Raw genomic sequence first — 18,583 nt, forward strand, 5'->3', positions numbered from 1 at the left:
ACTCTCCTCTTCAGCTCACCCCACAGGTTCTCAATGGGGTTGAGGTCAGGGGACTGAGATGGCCATGGGAGGAGCTTGATTTTGTGTCTGGTGAACCATTTCTGTGTAGATTTGGCCATATGTTTAGGGTCATTGTCTTGCTGAAAGACCCAGTGACGACCCAGCTTCAGCTTTCGGGCAGAGGGCAACAGATTTTGATTTAAAATGTCCTGGTATTTCAAAGCATTCATGATGCCATGCACCCTAACAAGGTTCCCAGGGCCTTTGGAAGCGAAACAGCCCCACAGCATCACTGACCCACCCCCATACTTCACAGTGGGTATGAGGTGCTTTTCAGCATGTGCATCTTTCGTGGTACGCCAGACCCACTTAGAGTGTTTGTTGCCAAAAAGCTCAATCTTGGTCTCATCTGACCAAAGCACACGGTCCCAGTTGAAGCCCCAATACCGCTTGGCGAACTCCAGACGCTTGCGTTTATGATTGTGAGTGAGGAAAGGTTTTCTCCGTGCATGCCTCCCAAACAGCTTGTTGGCGTGTAGACAGCGCCTGATGGTTGATTTGGAGACTTTGTGACCCCAGGATGCTACCATTTGTTGTAATTCTGTAACAGTGAGCTTTGGAGATCTTTTGATTTCTCTTACCATCCTCCTCACTGTGCGTGGTGGCAAAATAAACTTGGGTCCTCGTCCAGGCTTGTTTACCACTGTTCCAGTTGTTTTGAACTTCTTAATTATTCCTCTCACAGTGGATATGGGCAGCTGCAGTTGAGTGGCAATCTTCTTGTAGCCTCTGCCTGACCTGTGAAGGTCGACGCACATCTGCCTCACTTGTATGCTGTGTTCCTTTGTCTTTCCCATGTTTAAGAGTGGATAAGAGAAATGGCCTCGGTGTCACGTCATATTTATACCCCAGGGAAACAGGAAGTGATGAATGACTAATTAAATGTTCCTACATACTCTGGTAAACTTTGTAAACTACTGTAGAAATGACAGAAATGCTTCAATTATATTTATTTCCTGGGAATTGTTAAGGGTGCCAATAATTGTGGAACAGGTGATTTAATGAAAAATAATTATTTTTTAGTCAGGGATTTTTTTATTTTCTCACAATTCATTTGAGTTGAAGGCTACATTTTCCTACAATTTTCAGTGTGACAGTATTCTTCTGCAATAAACACTGAATTTATTTTAAGGCTTTTAACACATCTCAACCAGGGGTGCCAATAATTATGGAGGGCACTGTATATATATTTTTTTTTTAAAGGATTATTTATTTATTTTATTTTTTTATTATTATTTTTTTTACTTTTGGGGGAAATTCCAGAATATTGGTACATTTCCTGTCCCACCACTTACATTTCAAATGTACATTTCCAAAATATCTAAATTACTATTTTTGTGAACAATGTACTTGTTACAAGACAAACTGTAAAGTTTGGTGGAAAAATAAGCTCCTTGAATATTATTCCAAAGGCCAAATATCTTTGGAACACCCCAAAAAATGGCCGTTTTCTCTTGTCCCACACATTGGGTTACCAACTCCTTTGCCAAATTTCACAATTAAAATAAGCTCTAAATAAATTACTTCATCTTGTATGTTGTTGATATGCATCTCATTTACTTATGTAAATAACTTCTTTGGTCTACATTGTATTGCATGTTACAGTTTTTATGCTTTTAAGTTGTGTCCCACAACATGTGTGTAACCCTGTTACCATAGGGAATTTTACCTGGCAGGGAAAGAGTTAAAAACATTTGCCTACTGTCACAAAGGAAGTTTCATTACAAGGACATTTTCTGCCCACATGGCAAGACCAAGGGTGAATTCTCTAACAATTTTTAAGGTTTTTTTCCAAATATGTTTGTCCAAGTTGTGTGCGTCACTCAGTGAACGCAACCCTGTTACTCATATTGTAAGACTAACATTGAGTAGAGTCAAAATTTACTTTATATATTTATATAACCATGTTTGTCCTTGATCTTGTACACATAGATTAATTTTACAGTTAGCATCTGTTCCTGGAGTAAACCACAACTTAGCCTAGATTTGCAACCCTGTTACTGTTGTATTTTTACTACATTGATGAATCACATTTCTATTTGTTGTGTCTTCATGGTAGTTGTATTTTCATGGAAGCATTTCAGTAATCCTGTGTAATGGGCTTATATTCATGGCATTTTATAGGGTTTTTACAGATTTTCATTCAACCCCTGAAACCCTGTTACTCAACCTCAACCCTGTTTCTGTAACATTTTTAGCTAAAATAATGTTGTATAATATCCTTTTCCTGCAAAAGTCAATAACACTGCCCTTTAAATGATTTGAATCATTCATTCTATGTACAGTTCAACAAATATCTGAAGATAAAACTTAACTTAAACTTAAAACTTCAATAAAAATAGAACCACACCACATGCGACATTTCAGTTAAGAAACACTTTGAAAGTCAGTAAAATGTAAGGAAACTAGTAATTACCCGAAATCAAATTGTTAATTCAATTGTAAATATCTTTCTTTATATGCTGGCGAAAGATTTGAAAAAAATATATTAAAATATAATTTTTTACAGGATTTTAAGTATTGGTAACAGGGTTGCACCAAATATGTTGCATACCAACTTAAGCATCTAATTTTAAAAAATGATTTGATACCTGAGCTTGACGAATCAAACTTTTTGATAGTATATTACCTGTAGTTAATAAATATGACAAAAAAATATCAAATTAAAGATCAGATTTTCAGAAGTGACCACCCCTGAAATGTACCAAAATCCTGGAATGTCCCTTATACCTTTATTTGATAGGACAGTCTAAGATGGTGACAGGAAGCGAGTGGGACAGAGAGACGGGGTGGGATCTGGAAATGACCCCGGCCGAACTTGAACCGGGGTCCTCGTGCGCATGCAAGCCAAAATGTGGGGGGCTTAGCGCGCTGCGCCACAGCGCCCCCCTTGGTGTGTCTTTTTAGTAGCAAAGTAGCACCCCAGAATTGCATTGGTTTGAATCTGACATGAATATTAAAGGAGAAACAGACTAGGAAAGGTTCACATGTGAGGGTAGGACACTATACATTCAGCCTTGATTATATCAGTCAGTGTCAGTCACAAAAAGCTGTCTGTGGTGTTGTTTGAAAGCTCTTTTCTGGCTCTACACATTACACAATCAGCTTGGAATACAACAACCCTCAGAATATGAATTATGATAAATTGAAAAATGTAATATAGAAAAAAAAACATATTTTAAAATGGCCAGTTCCTTGTCCAAACGTAGCCTGCAATGCCATGAACAACACCTGAAATTCTGGTGCTTGGTTCTTTATTCATTTCAGAGATAATGGGACATAAAGGTTGAAATGAGTTGTAATGAGGTAGTAATAGAGTAGTGTCAGGGACAAGACTGGACTGGCCATCAGGCATAACGGGCATTTTCCCGGTGGGCCCTGCACCCTCGTCGGTCCCTATTCCAAGAACTCAAAACCTACACAGCTTCTGCCCATTGTCAATGGACACGGTGGACGCTGGACCATTGTCAGCATTCAGAGAAGGCTGGGTTGAAAGAATAAGCTCAGTAAAGGAATTCTCTAAATGTTCAAGCATAAAAGGGTATGTTGTAGCTGTACATGATGGCAACTAGTGGCTAGCATGTGTTGAGGAATGTATGCCGAGCACTGGAGAGGTGAAACTGAACTTCCTGCATCCTCATGGACCATCTCCATCCTTCACATATTCCGATAGACATATATTCTGATGTCATATTTTTGAGTCCCATTATCTCTGAAATTAATAAAGAACGAAACACCAGCATTTCAGGTGTTGTTCATGACATTGCCGCTACGTTTGGACAAGGAACTGGCCATTTTAAAATATGAGTTTTTTAGATATTCAATTAATTTTTCAATTTATCATAATTCATACTCTGAGGGTTGTTGTATTCCAAGCTGATTGTGTAATATGTAGAGCCAGAAAAGAGCTTTCAAACAACACCACAGACATCTTTTTGTGACTAACACTGACTGATATAATCATGGCTGAATGTATAGTGTTCTACGCTCATTTATAAACCTTCGCTAGTCTGTTTCTCCCTTAATATTCATGTCAGATTCAAAACAATGCAGTTCTGGGGTGCTACCTTGCTACTAAAAAGGCACACCAAGTCTGATTGAAATCCGGGTTGGTCGAGTCCCAAAGTGTCTGATTTCACGTGAAATGACCCCTTAACAAGTCACCATGTATTCTATTCCTCTATCTTGACAAATATGTTTGGTCATAAATTCATTACCTCTCCACACTACTATACATGTCCCCTGTAGCATTCTTTTAAAATATATATTTTGAAGGGCTTTTTTTGCCTTTATTATTGACAGGGCACTGGAGGAGAGACAGGAAATGAGTGGGCAGGGAGACACGGGGAAGGATCGGCAAATGACCCAGGCAGGAATCGAACCCAGGTCTTCGGCGTAGTAACCCAGGCCACCATTTGGCCACAGCAGGGCCCCCTGCAGTGTTCTTAACAAAAATAGTGGACCTACTGGTACTGGTAAATCATTTAATTAAAAATAAATTCATATACAAACCCCAACTCCGATGAAGTTGGGACATTTGGTAAACAGTGAATAAAATCAAAATGATATCATTTTCAAAACATTCAATCTATTCATTAGATGGAGAATAGTGAAAAGACAACATATTAAGTGTTAAAACTGAGAAAAAATATTGTTTTGGGGGACATATGTACTCATTTCTAATTTGATAAATCCAACACGTCTCAAAAGAGTTGGGACGGGGACAATAAATGGCAGCAAATGTCGAGGAAGACTAAAAGCAAAACAAAAGACAACACTTAACAGTTAAATACATTAACCGATGAGATGATTTTATATAAAAAACAGTGTTAATTCCTATCTTGGACATGATTTCACCAGCTTAAATGGTGGGTGTATTCCTTGTCATATTTTGCAATGTTTTCCTTTCTGTAGTGCTTACAGTGTGACAGGTCTTGACCAAAAACCCACCATTTTATCACCTGCTGGTCCTTATGATGGAGCCAAACTGTTAAGACATAGTAGAGAATGCAATTTGACCTTACTATGTGGCAGTAATCGAAGATCTCCCTTCAAAATATAATGCATGAGTGGCTTTTCATGCTGTTTAAAACCCATTTATACCATTCAGCACTGTATTTAACACTTCAGATGAGTGAGAACATCTTAACCAATGCACTACTGCACCCGCATGCCATCATGGAGGCTGACCTTTGAAGCTAGCACTAACACAAGTTGGATGGTCCATTTTTACTGTAGCACAGGATGTGCAATGCTCTATTATTGTCAAAAAGAATGGACTTCTACAACTTCTGCTGACTTCTGTAAGCAATGTCTTCTGGGTCTATTTCAAGTGAGCTCAGGTGCTTAGGAGAATGTTACACCCCTGTATCATTTTCATGCATTAAGCATTCTTAATATGGTAAATTTTCAATAGCTCTAGCACTCCAGGAATTAGAGTGAGACTACAGCCGATATATATTTCATGATGTCATGAACCTATACAATGATTTTATTAACAAAAATATGTCTTATATACACTCAATCGTGGTAAATCAAAGGGAATTCAAAAATGTATGTAATAACTATGGTAATTATTCCCTTTGCATCTTTAATTCTGAGTGACTCAGCCTCTCTGTGATGATCTTATACCTGGACACCTATATTGTCCGTCAGTACAATTCATTTTGAAATGTTCTTCTTTGTTGTTTTATCTTATTTGGATGTTTACTAAATTTCACTGATCCCCGTCCCAACTCTTTTGAGACGTGTTGGATTTATCAAATTAGAAATGAGTACATATGTCCCCCAAAACAATATTTTTTCTCGGTTTTAACACTTAATATGTTGTCTTTTCACTATTCTCCATCTAATGAATAGATTGAATGTTTTGAAAATGATAGCATTTTGATTTTATTCACTGTTTACCAAACGTCCCAACTTCATCGGAGTTGGGGTTTGTACAAATGCACAAAATGGAATACATTTAGACTAGACATGCCGTTGCAAATCATTGAAAGCTAAAACTATCAAGTCAAAGTCAAGTCTCGAGTCAATAGCATACCAGTCCAAGTCAAGTCACAAGTCATTCCTAATATTACCAGGTCAGGTCTCAAGTCATCAATTTGTGACTCAAGAGTGACTCAAGTCCAAGTCACAAGTCCACATCTCTGCTTATCAATGTCAGCAAGGATCACATTACTAATCAAAGCTCTGCAAGGGCTAGACATGACTGACCAAATTTGCCTATCAATGTCTGTATAATTATCATTAATCATCTTACTTGAATATCATAACAGCATCAAGTATTTGTTTATCTTTCTCTTAAAGGAAGAATTTAACAACTTTTTAAAATAATTGATGGACAGGAATAGGGTTACCTTCATAATGCCATTCCAATTATCCCCTGTGGACACTCTGAAGAGCGTGAGGAAGGCCATGCCAAAGTTTTCAAATGTGGCATGTCTGCTGAGGCCCTCACAGGGGTTGTCGTCAGTGCATTCTGGAATACATCAGCATAATCAGCAGTTCAGGCAGATAATTAGTCACTCAAGCTCAACACTCAAACACAAACGAATCTACACACAAACACACGCGTGTTCGATTGCATAGCCCACGTCCACAAATGTTGATTCATTAAGGGAAATGGCAGCTGGATGCGATCGGACAGCAGGTGCTTAGCATTGATTCCAGTTCTGGCTTAAGGGATAAATCTTAGGCTTTAAACACTTGTTTTTGGAAGGCCATCAGGCTAACTGTCATTTGATTTGATGGAGGTAAGTCTTCAGTAATGCACACACACCTTCGACACCCCCACCGGACACATGCACGCACACACACACAAATGCACACGCACACATGCTAAGAAATAGGCACACCCACACGCCAGAGTAATACATTTTCTTGGCTAAATTAATTTGGATTAAATGATGGAAGTCCGCAACACTGTTAATGCTCCCAGTGATTTATTTGCATGACGTTTCGGACCTTCGTCCTTTCTCAAGTTGCACTTGAGAAAGGACGAAGGTCCGAAACGTCGTGCAAATAAATCACTGGGAGCATTAACAGTGTTGCGGACTTCCATCATTTATTTCAGTTACTCTGTTTTGTCCAGCACCTGTACCACTGATGTGCGCGCATTCTCTACCTTCCTAAATTAATATGGATCCCTTGTGCTGAACAGTAGTACTATGCTGAGAGAAAGGATGCCTTCTGTATTGTGTAGCTATCTTTAACACAGCTGACCTGTATACACAGCACTGACCTACACTATAGTCTAACGTGGCAGTGGTGGACACTGTTTTTTTGGTAGAAAAGCTACATTCTCAACCACTGTAGTGGGCTAAGAAGACAGACAAATGTTTCAGCCTAAACCTTCTTCTGAAGAAGGCTTACCGGGCAAATACACCAGCCGCAACGAGATTCAAGCAACAGAGAATCGCTTCTTTGTAGCAAGAGCGATAGGAGCGATTGAAGCGACTAGAGTATGTCCGTGAAAAGCAGAATGCAAGCATTCCAACATTCCCATTGGCTGTGGCGGCTGTCGCTGAACCGCGTCATAGCTAATGCCGGGCATACACTGTGCGATATTTTCAGTTGTGGGTATTAAGCTCCTGCTCACACTGCATGAGGAAATTTCGCGATTTAAAAGTTCATATCTCACGACTCACGTCATCACACTACACGAGCCGACGGTGGGATGGGAGCAGAATGGTCCGACTGTGTGACACAACACGCGTGTTTCCCAAGGCTGCAGAGGAGGGAACATGCACACCTGAGGTGGAGATGAGTACGTGATCAAGAGTGAATTGCACGTCCCTATTAACTTGTGCATGTGTAATGTCAAATCGGGCCGTAGCACTGCTTTAACTGTGCGATTTAAGCTGGGCTTACACTGTGTGACTTTTGCCCCGATTTGGCACTCGCACGATTTTCTGGGAGTCGGGCCGATTTCTTGTTTAATCGCAGGTCAGTTGTGAGTCTCGCATCGTGCAGTGTACATGGGGTAACGACAAGCGATTTCGCCTCACGGTCATGCAATCGCAGGGTCGCAAGAGAATCTGTTCGAAATCCTGGTCGTGTCTCGTGCGTAAATCTCACAGATGAAGCAGTGCTATGACCGGATTTGACATTTCACATGCACAAATTACAAGTAATAGGGCCGTGCGATTCACTGTTGAGCGCGACCTCGCCTCCACCTCAGGTGCGCATGTTCCCTCCTCTGCAGACCGGGGAAACATGCCTGTCGCGTCAGTGGAAGCATTTGGCTCGCATCCGACTGTCGGCTATTATACATCGCATTCCACATTATTACGCAAATTACATGTTTTGCTGTTTCCCCAAATAATCAATAGAAATGACAGTCGTCATAATTTTCAAGTCATCAGCCATTAGAGTACAATTAAAAAGTTTTTGAACGAACCTTCCAATGATAATGGTATTTTTTAAAATAATAAAAAACTTAAAATGCCCAAAAGTGCTCTGTTCCAAATTATTATGCAAAACAGTTTTGTAGTGATGTAATCCAAATTTCTTTCTTTTTTCCATTTGCAAATTCCAAACAGTTATCATTTGGTACATTCTAAATTACATTTCAATGTTCAAAACTTGGCTATAAGCTGTAACTGGAATGCTGCATTCAACATTGAAGTCAATGGCAGGGCATTGCATGGGAGTTATGCCCAGATATCCTTGATGCTTTGCTCTTAGCTGTTTCTCACATAACATCCCATTCATTTTCAAAGGGGTTTTATGTCTGGTGAGTTAGAATGTTGATACCACCAAAGCACCTAAACGTGGCATGGAAATCTACGGGTATATTGAAGAGTGAAGTGTGGGTCACCAGACCAAACAAACAGAAACAGCTGAGAGCAAAGCATCAAGGATATCTGGGCTTCCATAACTCCCATGCAATGCCCTGCCATTGACTTCAATGTTAAATGCAGCACTCCAGTTACAGCTTATAACCAAGTTTTGAACATTGAAATGTAATTTAGAAGGTACCAAATGCCAACTGTTTTGCTGTAAATGGGAAAAAAGAAAGAAATTTGGATAACAACATTACAAAACTGTTTTGCGTAATAATTTGGAACAGAGCACTTTTGGGCATTTTAAGTTTTTTGTTATTTAAAAAAATACCGTTATCATTGGAAGGTTCGTTCAAAAACGTTTTAATTGTACTCTAATGGCTGATGACTTGAAAATTATGACGACTGTCATTTCTATTGATTATTTGGGGGAAACAGCGAAAAATGTCATTTGCGTAATAATGTGAAATGCGGTGTAGTGTGAGGACGTGAGTCGTGAGATATGAACTTTTAAATAGTGAAATTCCATTGTGCAATGTGAGCAGGAGCTTAACACCCACAAGTGAAAATATCGCATAGTATGTACCCGGCTTTAATCACGAGGCACGACCAGGATTTCAAACAGTTTTGATTTTCTTGCGACCCTGCGATTGCACGATCGTGAGGCGAAATAGCTTGTCGTCACCCCATGTACACTGCACGATGCAAGACTCACAAATGAGCAAGAAATCGGCCGGACTCCCAAAAAGTCGCGTGAGTGCCAAATCGTGGCAAAATCTAGGCAAAAGTCGCATAGTGTAAGCCCAGCTTTGGTTGTATAATATTCCCAGGCGTTCAACTACAAACTGCCGTCGTGCAAATCGCCTCTAGTCACCCGAATCGCTTTTGTCACGCAACAAAAGTCAAATACAAAGTCAATTACTTCTGTCTCTCACCTCGCTCAAGTCGCAGCTGGTGTATTCGTGCGGTTAGTCAGAAACTCAGTCCAAAATGTCTGTCTGTCATGCTATCCTACTAAAATAAAATACAAGTATCACACTCCAGATTGCAGCTTTTCTACAAAAAAATTACGGATCTCTTCACTGGCCTCTAAAAAAACCTAGTAAAAACTGTTTTGCAAAAGACTGTTGCGGAGAGTGTGTCAGTGTTTAAGGAAGGGGGGGGGGTACTGTTATGAGAGGATGAGTGGGGAAAAGGAAGAAAAGAGGAGGATTGAGGAGTGTGGGTTATGAGAGGCAAAGAGGAGAGGAGAGTCGATACGAGACTGTTCTATGAGAGGAGAGGACAGTATACGGGAAGAGGAGTGGAGAGAAGAGGAGAGATGAGAGGAGTGCAGAGCAGGTTATGAGACAGCAGAGTAGAGAATGGAAGGGGAGAGGAGATGAAAGGAGTGAGTAACAAGAAAGGAATGGAGAGTGGGAAATGAGGGTAAAGACGGGTGGAATAAGAGAGGCGAGGAGAGGCAAGGAGAGGAGAGAAAGTAGTGGGTTATTAGGGTAGAGACTGGAGACTGGGTTATGAGGGGAGAGGAGTGAAGAATGGATTGTGAGGGCGCTACTTACTCAGCTTCCCGAAGAGCTCCACTCCCAGAGCGGCATAAATGAAGAAGAGCAGCATGAAGAGCAGGCCCAGATTACCCACCTGAGAGAGAGAGAGAGAGAGTGAAAGAGAGAGGTACAACACATAGAGAGAGTAGGGAGGCAGACTGAGTTAGACTGAGACTGAGTATATTGAGCTATCAATCACAACGGCATGTGCACACATAGACACAATTTCACACACAAGCATGCATGCACGCAGGCAAGCATGCATGTACACACACACACACACACACACACACACACACACACACACACACACACACACACACACACACACACACACACACACACACACACACACACACACACACACACACACACACACACACACACACACACACACACACACACAGATGCGATGCAGAGAAGAGACACACTTAGTATGGGGAAATGAATAATAATAAAAAGCAGTTATCATAAAGGCTACACATCCATCATCCTGGTCCTTCTCTCCCTTCCTTCCTCCTCTCTCTCTCTCTCTCTCTCTCTCTCTCTCTCTCTCTCTCTCTCTCTCTCTCTCTCTCTCTTCTTTGCTCGCTCTTCAAATGTGTCATATACCAGTACACAGAGCTAAGCGCATATTAAGACCTGGGTAACATATTCTGTTCCCATAATAAGGAAATCTCCATCTTGCCCATAAGAAGACAATGCTTATTTTATTGAGTCATACAGCCGGCTTATATTGACATGTACACACAAGCAATAGAGCAAGCAAACACACACGCACGCACGCACGCACGCACGCACGCACGCACGCACGCACGCACACACACACACACACACACACACACACACACACACACACACACACACACACACACACACGCACAGACACACATGTACAGACACACACACGCACGCTCGCACACACAAACAGACAAATGGACACACGCACAGACACACACACGCACAGACACACACATGTGATACACATGCACAGACACGTGTGCGACACATACAGGTACACAGATACAGTACATGCATGCACACACACACACGCATGCACGCACCACCACTTACCTGAGGTAAAGCCTGCATCACAGTATCCAGCAATGATCTCATTCCAGTGGCCATCTTCAACAGCTTCAGTACTGTGGAGAAGAAAAGGAATTAACTACATTTATCAAACTAGAAATGTGTAGTGTATTAGATACACTTTTTGTATTTTGTTTTTCTATGACTCTGTCATTTATGTTGGGGGTTTTATGCTTTTTATGTTTTTTTACTGATTGTACATTTATGTTAACCTCTGACCCTGGTTTTCATTGGTGGGCTGCTTGATATATATATGAAAGCGCGCGAGGGCGCGCGCTGATCAATGCAGAGACAAGAATGTGAAGACTCATCCTGTTCACCTCTCGAGCAATGTTACCGGGCTGGTAAATTAATAAAAGGAGAAAACATGATCCATTGTTTTTGGTATTTGCATACTTGTGTGTAGATACATGACAACTTTGGCGACGAGGATGGGATTGTTTTTCCCCTTTGTTATTTTTGTACCGCGGGTCGCTCCCGTTTTGACCCGGTGACGAGCTAACTTATGGAAGACGCTAGCCGTGAAGAAAAAGAAGCTAGCAGCGCGGACAATAGCAGCGACGAAGCTAGCACTACTGAGCAAAACGCGAGCTCGGAAGCTAGCAGTGGCACAGAAGAACCAGGCGCCAGTCCCGAAAGTGCTAACAACGAACAAAACCAAGAGACTGTGAGTGAAATACGGACATACGCCATGGCGCTGTACAGTAGTGACATTGGTCTACAATTTGACGAAACGGCGGAGAATTTCGAGAACTATGAAGAAAGGTTCCTGCAATTTTTGGCTGCAAACAATATCGAAGAAGCACGTAAGAAAGCCGTGTTCTTGTCAGTGGTAGGGCCAAAGACTTTTGCCTTGCTGAAAGACTTGATATCACCGAAACAGTTCAGTGAGGCCACGGTGACACTTAAGGTTTTGTTGGACTCACTTCGGGATTTTTACATGCCAAAGAAAAATGTACTGGCTGAGAGGTTCACGTTCAGAAGCCGTCGTCAGCAGACGGGTGAGAGTTTTTCTGACTACATGGCTAGTTTGAAGGGGTTAGCATCAACGTGCGATTTTGGCGCAAATCTAGAAGAGCAGCTGCGTGATCAGTTCGTGTGCGGCACGTCTAACAATGACCTTCGGCGAAAATTGCTGAATGCAGCCATGGGGGAGGTTGAGTTAAAGTGGGCGAAGTTGGTGGAAATCACCAACAATTTCGAGTGCACTACGGCTGGACTGGAAAGCATGCATAAGGGGCACGGCCAGACACCAATCCACCTGCGAGCTGATCACGTCGGGGCGAGAAAGCCACGAGAGACCAGCAGGACTACGCGGACCGTGGGGGAAAAGATCGACGACAGCAACCGGGACTGCTACCGATGCCTGGGAAAGGGACATGGACCCGGGAGCTGCCGTTTCAAAGAATTCAGATGTCGCGGATGCGGCAAGAATGGTCATCTTGAACGCGCTTGTCGTAGCGGGCGCAACGACGCAGGCGGGGAGCAGCGAGACTGGCGACGTCCGCCTAGTGCAGGTGCTGTTGGGGCGCCTTCCGTCAGAAGCGGCCCTGGGGTCAAGTTCGTGGACCAAGGAGCCGACTACGAACCGCAGCCCGAGACGGAGCTGTCTGAACAACTTGACATGAGACTTTATACTGTAAAGACTGAATGTGAGTATGTGAAACCATACAAGGTGATGATTAAATGCAATGGGGCTAGGATGTACATGGAAGTAGATACTGGGGCAGCAATGTCAGTTATCTCAGAGAGTTTATACAGAGCAAAACTACAAGGGGCCAAGTTACAGCCATGCAACATTACACTGCGAACATACACCGATGAACCGCTGATTTTATTGGGTAAAATCGTAGTGAATGTACAGTGTGGGAAGCAAGATGTGCAACTGCCGTTGTTAGTGTGTCGTGGAAAGGCACCCGCCCTTATGGGCCGCGATTGGATCCGAGTGCTAAATTTAGATTGGTCCAAAGTAAATCGCGTAGCCGTATCTGATCCCGTGGAGCAAGTGTGCTCCGAGCACAGAGCAGTGTTTGATGGTGAACTCGGGCGCGCCACCGGCGTTACTGCCACCTTACATGTGTCACCTGATGCGAGACCGAAGTTTTGCAAAGCAAGGAATGTGCCTTATGCACTGCGCGAGGCCGTAGATAAGAAGTTGATCGAACTCGAGCAGCAGGGAGTTATTTCCCCTGTGCAGCATAGCGAATGGGCAGCGCCGTTAGTGTGCATTCCCAAGAAGGATGGATCCGTGCGCATTTGCGGCGATTATAAAGTGACAATAAACCAGTGGCTCGACGTGGATCAATATCCACTTCCTAAAACGCAAGATTTGTTTTCCACCCTGGCAGGGGGAAAACACTTTACAAAACTTGATCTACACAAGCTTACACTCAGGTGGAGATGGATGAGAAAAGTAAGCCTTTTCTCACCATAAATACTCCGCGGGGTCTGTATCTGTGCAACCGTTTACCATACGGAGTTGCGAGCGCACCGGCTATTTTCCAACGCACTATGGATGAAGTCTTACAAGGGCTTGATGGGGTAGTATGCTACCTAGACGACATTTTAATTACAGGAAAAGACACGCATTCTCATGTAACAAATTTGAAGTGCGTCTTGCAGAGGCTGGAAGACCGTGGGCTTAGGCTCAACAAAGAGAAATGCGCATTCTTTCAGAATAGCGTTACCTACCTCGGGCATGTAATCGATGCCGAGGGGGTGCGCCCGATTAAAGAGAAAACAGAGGCTATTGACAAGGCACCGGTGCCTAAAAATGTGTCCGAATTGAGGTCTTTCCTCGCCATGCTCAATTATTATGGGAAATTCATACCAAACTTGGCTAGTGAAATTAAACCAATGACTGAGTTGTTGCACAAAGATAAAGACTGGAATTGGTCTAAGAAATGTCAAGACGCGTTCGAACGCACCAAGGCTCAGCTTGGAGCTGCACCAGTGTTGACACACTACGATCCAAGTCTGCCTTTGATTTTAGCATGCGATGCTTCGCCCTATGGCATAGGTGCAGTTATTTCTCATGGGTTTCCCAGGTGGAAATGAAAAACCCATAGCATATGCGTCGCGCACGCTCACTAAAACCGAAGTAAATTACTCTCAAATCGAGAAAGAGGCACTTAGCATCATATTTGGGGTGTCAAAGTTTAATGACTACTTGTATGGGAGAAAATTTACATTACTGACTGACCACAAACCATTACTCAAAATACTAGGACCGAAGACCGGGGTGCCCGCACTGGCAGCCGCTAGGTTACAGAGGTGGTCATTGATTCTTGCGGCATATCAGTATGATATATGTTACAAGCCGTCTTCACAACATGCAAATGCTGACGCCTTATCGCGTCTTCCGCTACCGAAAGCGGAGCCAGATTCAGAGTATAGCTCTGTGTTTAGGATTTCGTTTCTGGACAAAGTTCCCATTTCGGCACAAGAGATAGCCATTAAAACAAAATCTGATGCGCTACTGCAGAGGGTAAAGCATTTCACATTAAATGGCTGGCCAAGGCGGTTAACTGAAGAGGAGTTGAGGCCTTATTTCAATAGAAATACTGAACTGACAGTGGAGTCTGACTGTGTGATGTGGGGTTTTCGTGTGGTCATACCTGAAGTGTTAAGGTCACAGCTATTATGCGAATTACATGAAAATCATCCAGGAATTGTCAAAATGAAAGCAGTGGCCCGTAGTCATTTTTGGTGGCCCAACTTAGATTCAGATATCGAATCGCTTGCAAGCAAGTGCCAGACATGCCTGTTAAACAGGAACAAACCTGCAACTGCTCCGGTTCATAACTGGAACTGGCCGAATCGACCTTGGCAACGGATACATACTGATTTTGCACAGAAAGGCAAACACAACTTCCTGGTAGTCACTGACAGCTATTCACGCTGGCCGGAAGTGGCCATTATGAACAGCACAACCACTGAGAAGACCATAGAGGTTTTGAGGGGATATTTTGCAACTTGGGGTTTGCCGGATGAGCTGGTCTCCGATAACGGCCCGCAATATGTGTCGGCAGAATTTGAAACATTTCTTAAAAATAATGGGGTGAAGCACATCAGGAGTTCCCCTTACCATCCAGCATCTAATGGTGCTGCTGAGCGCTTAGTGCAAAATCTAAAAAGGGCTCTTGATAAGGGACAAAACAGTGGGATGTCATTGCAACACTGCATCCACAACTTTCTTTTCTGTTACAGAAGCACACCGCAGTCCACAACGGGGAAAACGCCTGCAGAGTTATTCCTGAGGCGCCAGTTCAAAACCAGATTATCACTCACAAAACCCAGTTTTGCGGACTCCATGCAACAGAGGCAGGAGGCTCAGCAGACCAAACAAGCTGATTCACGCACACGTACAAGACACTTCCTTCCTCAACAGAGGGTTTTGGTTCGAAACCACAGGGGAGGGGAAGGTGGGAAGTGGGTACCAGGGACTATTGTCAAGGCACTAGGTCCTGTTACTTACCTGGTGAAAGTGTATGGAAAAGTGTGTAAGAGACATGTTAACCAGATGATTGAAACTGCACTGGAGATGTGTAATGACAAAGTGGATCAATACAATGATTCAGAGGACTTTTCAGACCTGGAGACGGGTTCCAGGGTGCCACAGGCAGGCGTGGCTATGCCTGATAGCGTGGTGGAGTTCCCTACGAGGGAGGAACCCCAAACTGTTAGTAGTGGGGTTACCGTTCCGGTTCCTGAGGTTGTGCAGAGGCCCAAGCGTCACATTAAACCACCTGAAAGGCTAAATCTGTAGAACCCTGAGTTGATGTAAAATATATACAAGAGAGAGAAACATGTTTTTGTTTGAGGGTGTGGGGGTTTCATGCTTCAGGGGAGGAGTGTAGTGTATTAGATACACTTTTTGTATTTTGTTTTTCTTTGACTCTGTCATTTATGTTGGGGGTTTTATGCCTTTTATGTTTGTTTACTGATTGTACATTTATGTTAACCTCTGACCCTGGTTTTCATTGGTGGGCTGCTTGATATATATATGAAAGCGCGCGAGGGCGCGCGCTGATCAATGCAGAGACAAGAATGTGAAGACTCATCCTGTTCACCTCTCGAGCAATGTTACCGGGCTGGTAAATTAATAAAAGGAGAAAACATGATCCATTGTTTTTGGTATTTGCATACTTGTGTGTAGATACATGACAAAATGCACTCAGAGAGTGCAGACCTACGCCAAGGAAGCTGTTTGATAGAGCATTTGGCTATGTTCCACCCTAATTTTTCAAGTACTCCCAAGTTTTTTTCAAGTCTTTCTACCTTGTTTTGTGTTTTGCTCACAAGCGCTCCATTAAACAGTTCTGGGTTTGTATTTTCAGAAGTGTGCCCTCTGCTGTTCATGAGAGAAACTGCACTCTGTGTCTGCGATTCCTGTTCTAGCGATCCAGTTCTAAAAATAGATCGCCAAACATGTCTGCTGTAGGCCAACTGAACGTCTGACTTATCACTTATCAGAATAAAACCAGATTACCAGATTACCAGATCATTTCAAGACCATGTGAGAACATTGTTCTGGCTGCAGAATTTAAAAATAGATCGCCAAACACAACATGCTTTACTAAACAAAGTAAACAATTGTTTCACCGAACAAACAAAGGGAGAAGATAAAATAGCTCTCTAAGACATTATATTATCCTCAAAACGATGCAGGGTCCCTTCTAGTCCAGTAGCTGTATCTTGGCTACTCTTCTATAGGCAACAGTAGTCTAGTGATATCCTGATCAGTCTGCCTACCTGGTCGCTGCTGGTGGACGCGCGCCAAGTTAGAAAAAATGTCGGGTGCACGACCTTGCGCTGCGCCATTAATTCTGAGCTTGCGAAGGGGTGTGTGACGTCATTTTGAGTCACGTGACGGCGCGCGCTACTAGCGCACGTGAACTATGTATGGACTCCCGCCGGGTCTGAATCGCCCTTTATGCTACAGTAGGCAACGGTTAAGTAAGGGTTAACGTTCGGCGAGAAGGTCGCTACCGTGGAATAGCAGCACGACAGAGAGAATCTTTAGACCCCGACGCGGAGCGGAGGGGTCTTGTTCTCTCTGAAGTGCTGCTATTCCACAAAGCGACCGACTCGCCGAAAGTTAACCCGCTTATTATATGGATATACTTAAATGATTCACACATGCGGGGACATTTCTTTAGACCTATTTAATGTTAAGATCAAAGCATGGTACAAGAACAAGAACAAAACAGTGCCGTTGTGGAACACCGCTAGGCAACAGCTAGGCTAGCCAGGACAACAGGTGTTGTCTATCACAGCAGCTGATTAGAGTGACAAAAGACCGGACCCCCTGCGGAGTGATATGAAACATTCGCTTTAGCCACTGACTTGCATACAAGCCAGTGGCTTTAGCAGTGAACGTCTTGCCATTGACAGCGGTAGCCAGGACAACGGGTGCTGTCTATCACAGCAGCTGATTAGAGTCTTGTTGAAAAGTCGCTTTAGCAGTGAAAAGTCTTGTTGCCATTGACAGCGGTCTGTTATAGACCAACCCGTCCGTTATCGAAAAATAACAGACGTCCGAACGTTGGGGAGCCCCGTTGAAATGAATGGAGCATTCGACAGATGACGTCACAACCATATAATAAGTAAGGGTTAACGTTCGGCGAGAAGGTCGCTACCGTGGAATAGCAGCACGACAGAGAGAATCTTTAGACCCCGACGCGGAGCGGAGGGGTCTTGTTCTCTCTGAAGTGCTGCTATTCCACAAAGCGACCGACTCGCCGAAAGTTAACCCGCTTATTATATGGATATACTTAAATGTTTCACACATGGCGGGGACATTTCTTTAGGCCTATTTAATGTTAAGATTGTTGCTGCGCAAAACAAAACAGTGCCGTTGTGGAACACCGCTAGGCAACAGCTAGGTAGCCAGGACAACAGGTGTTGTCTATCACAGCAGCTGATTAGAGTCTTGTTGAAAAGTCGCTTTAGCAGTGAAACGTCTTGTTGCCATTGACAGCGGTCTGTTATAGACCAACCCGTCCGTTATCGAAAAATAACAGACGTTTGAACGTTGGGGAGCCCCGTTGAAATTAATGGAGCATTCGACCGATGACCTCACAACCATATAATAACACT

General features: G+C 43.1%; 2 protein-coding genes across 2 annotated transcripts in view; one reads left to right on the forward strand and one right to left on the reverse strand.

Moving 5' to 3' along the window:
* Nucleotides 1-18,583, reverse strand: part of cacna1ha (calcium channel, voltage-dependent, T type, alpha 1H subunit a) — a 234,478-nt gene that overhangs the window by 21,142 nt on the left and 194,753 nt on the right. The window contains exons 29-31 of the mRNA XM_063219242.1: nucleotides 11,468-11,538; nucleotides 10,409-10,487; nucleotides 6,420-6,541 (exon numbers count right to left, since the gene is read on the reverse strand). Of these exons, the coding sequence (XP_063075312.1) occupies nucleotides 6,420-6,541; nucleotides 10,409-10,487; nucleotides 11,468-11,538 (272 nt within the window). The remainder of the gene's footprint in view (nucleotides 1-6,419; nucleotides 6,542-10,408; nucleotides 10,488-11,467; nucleotides 11,539-18,583) is intronic.
* Nucleotides 11,954-16,587, forward strand: LOC134459765 (uncharacterized). The gene is made up of 2 exons (XM_063212177.1): nucleotides 11,954-13,134; nucleotides 15,692-16,587. Coding segments are annotated over exons 1-2 (1,149 nt in total). The 5' UTR covers nucleotides 11,954-11,987; the 3' UTR covers nucleotides 15,694-16,587.

Source organism: Engraulis encrasicolus, chromosome 2 (assembly GCF_034702125.1).
Source record: "Engraulis encrasicolus isolate BLACKSEA-1 chromosome 2, IST_EnEncr_1.0, whole genome shotgun sequence".
NCBI lineage: Eukaryota > Metazoa > Chordata > Actinopteri > Clupeiformes > Engraulidae > Engraulis > Engraulis encrasicolus.

What these genes read in the sequence shown, in the direction of transcription:
- LOC134459765 (XM_063212177.1), top strand. Translation starts at nt 11,988, where the DNA reads ATGGAAGACGCTAGCCGTGAAGAAAAAGAAGCTAGCAGCGCGGACAAT.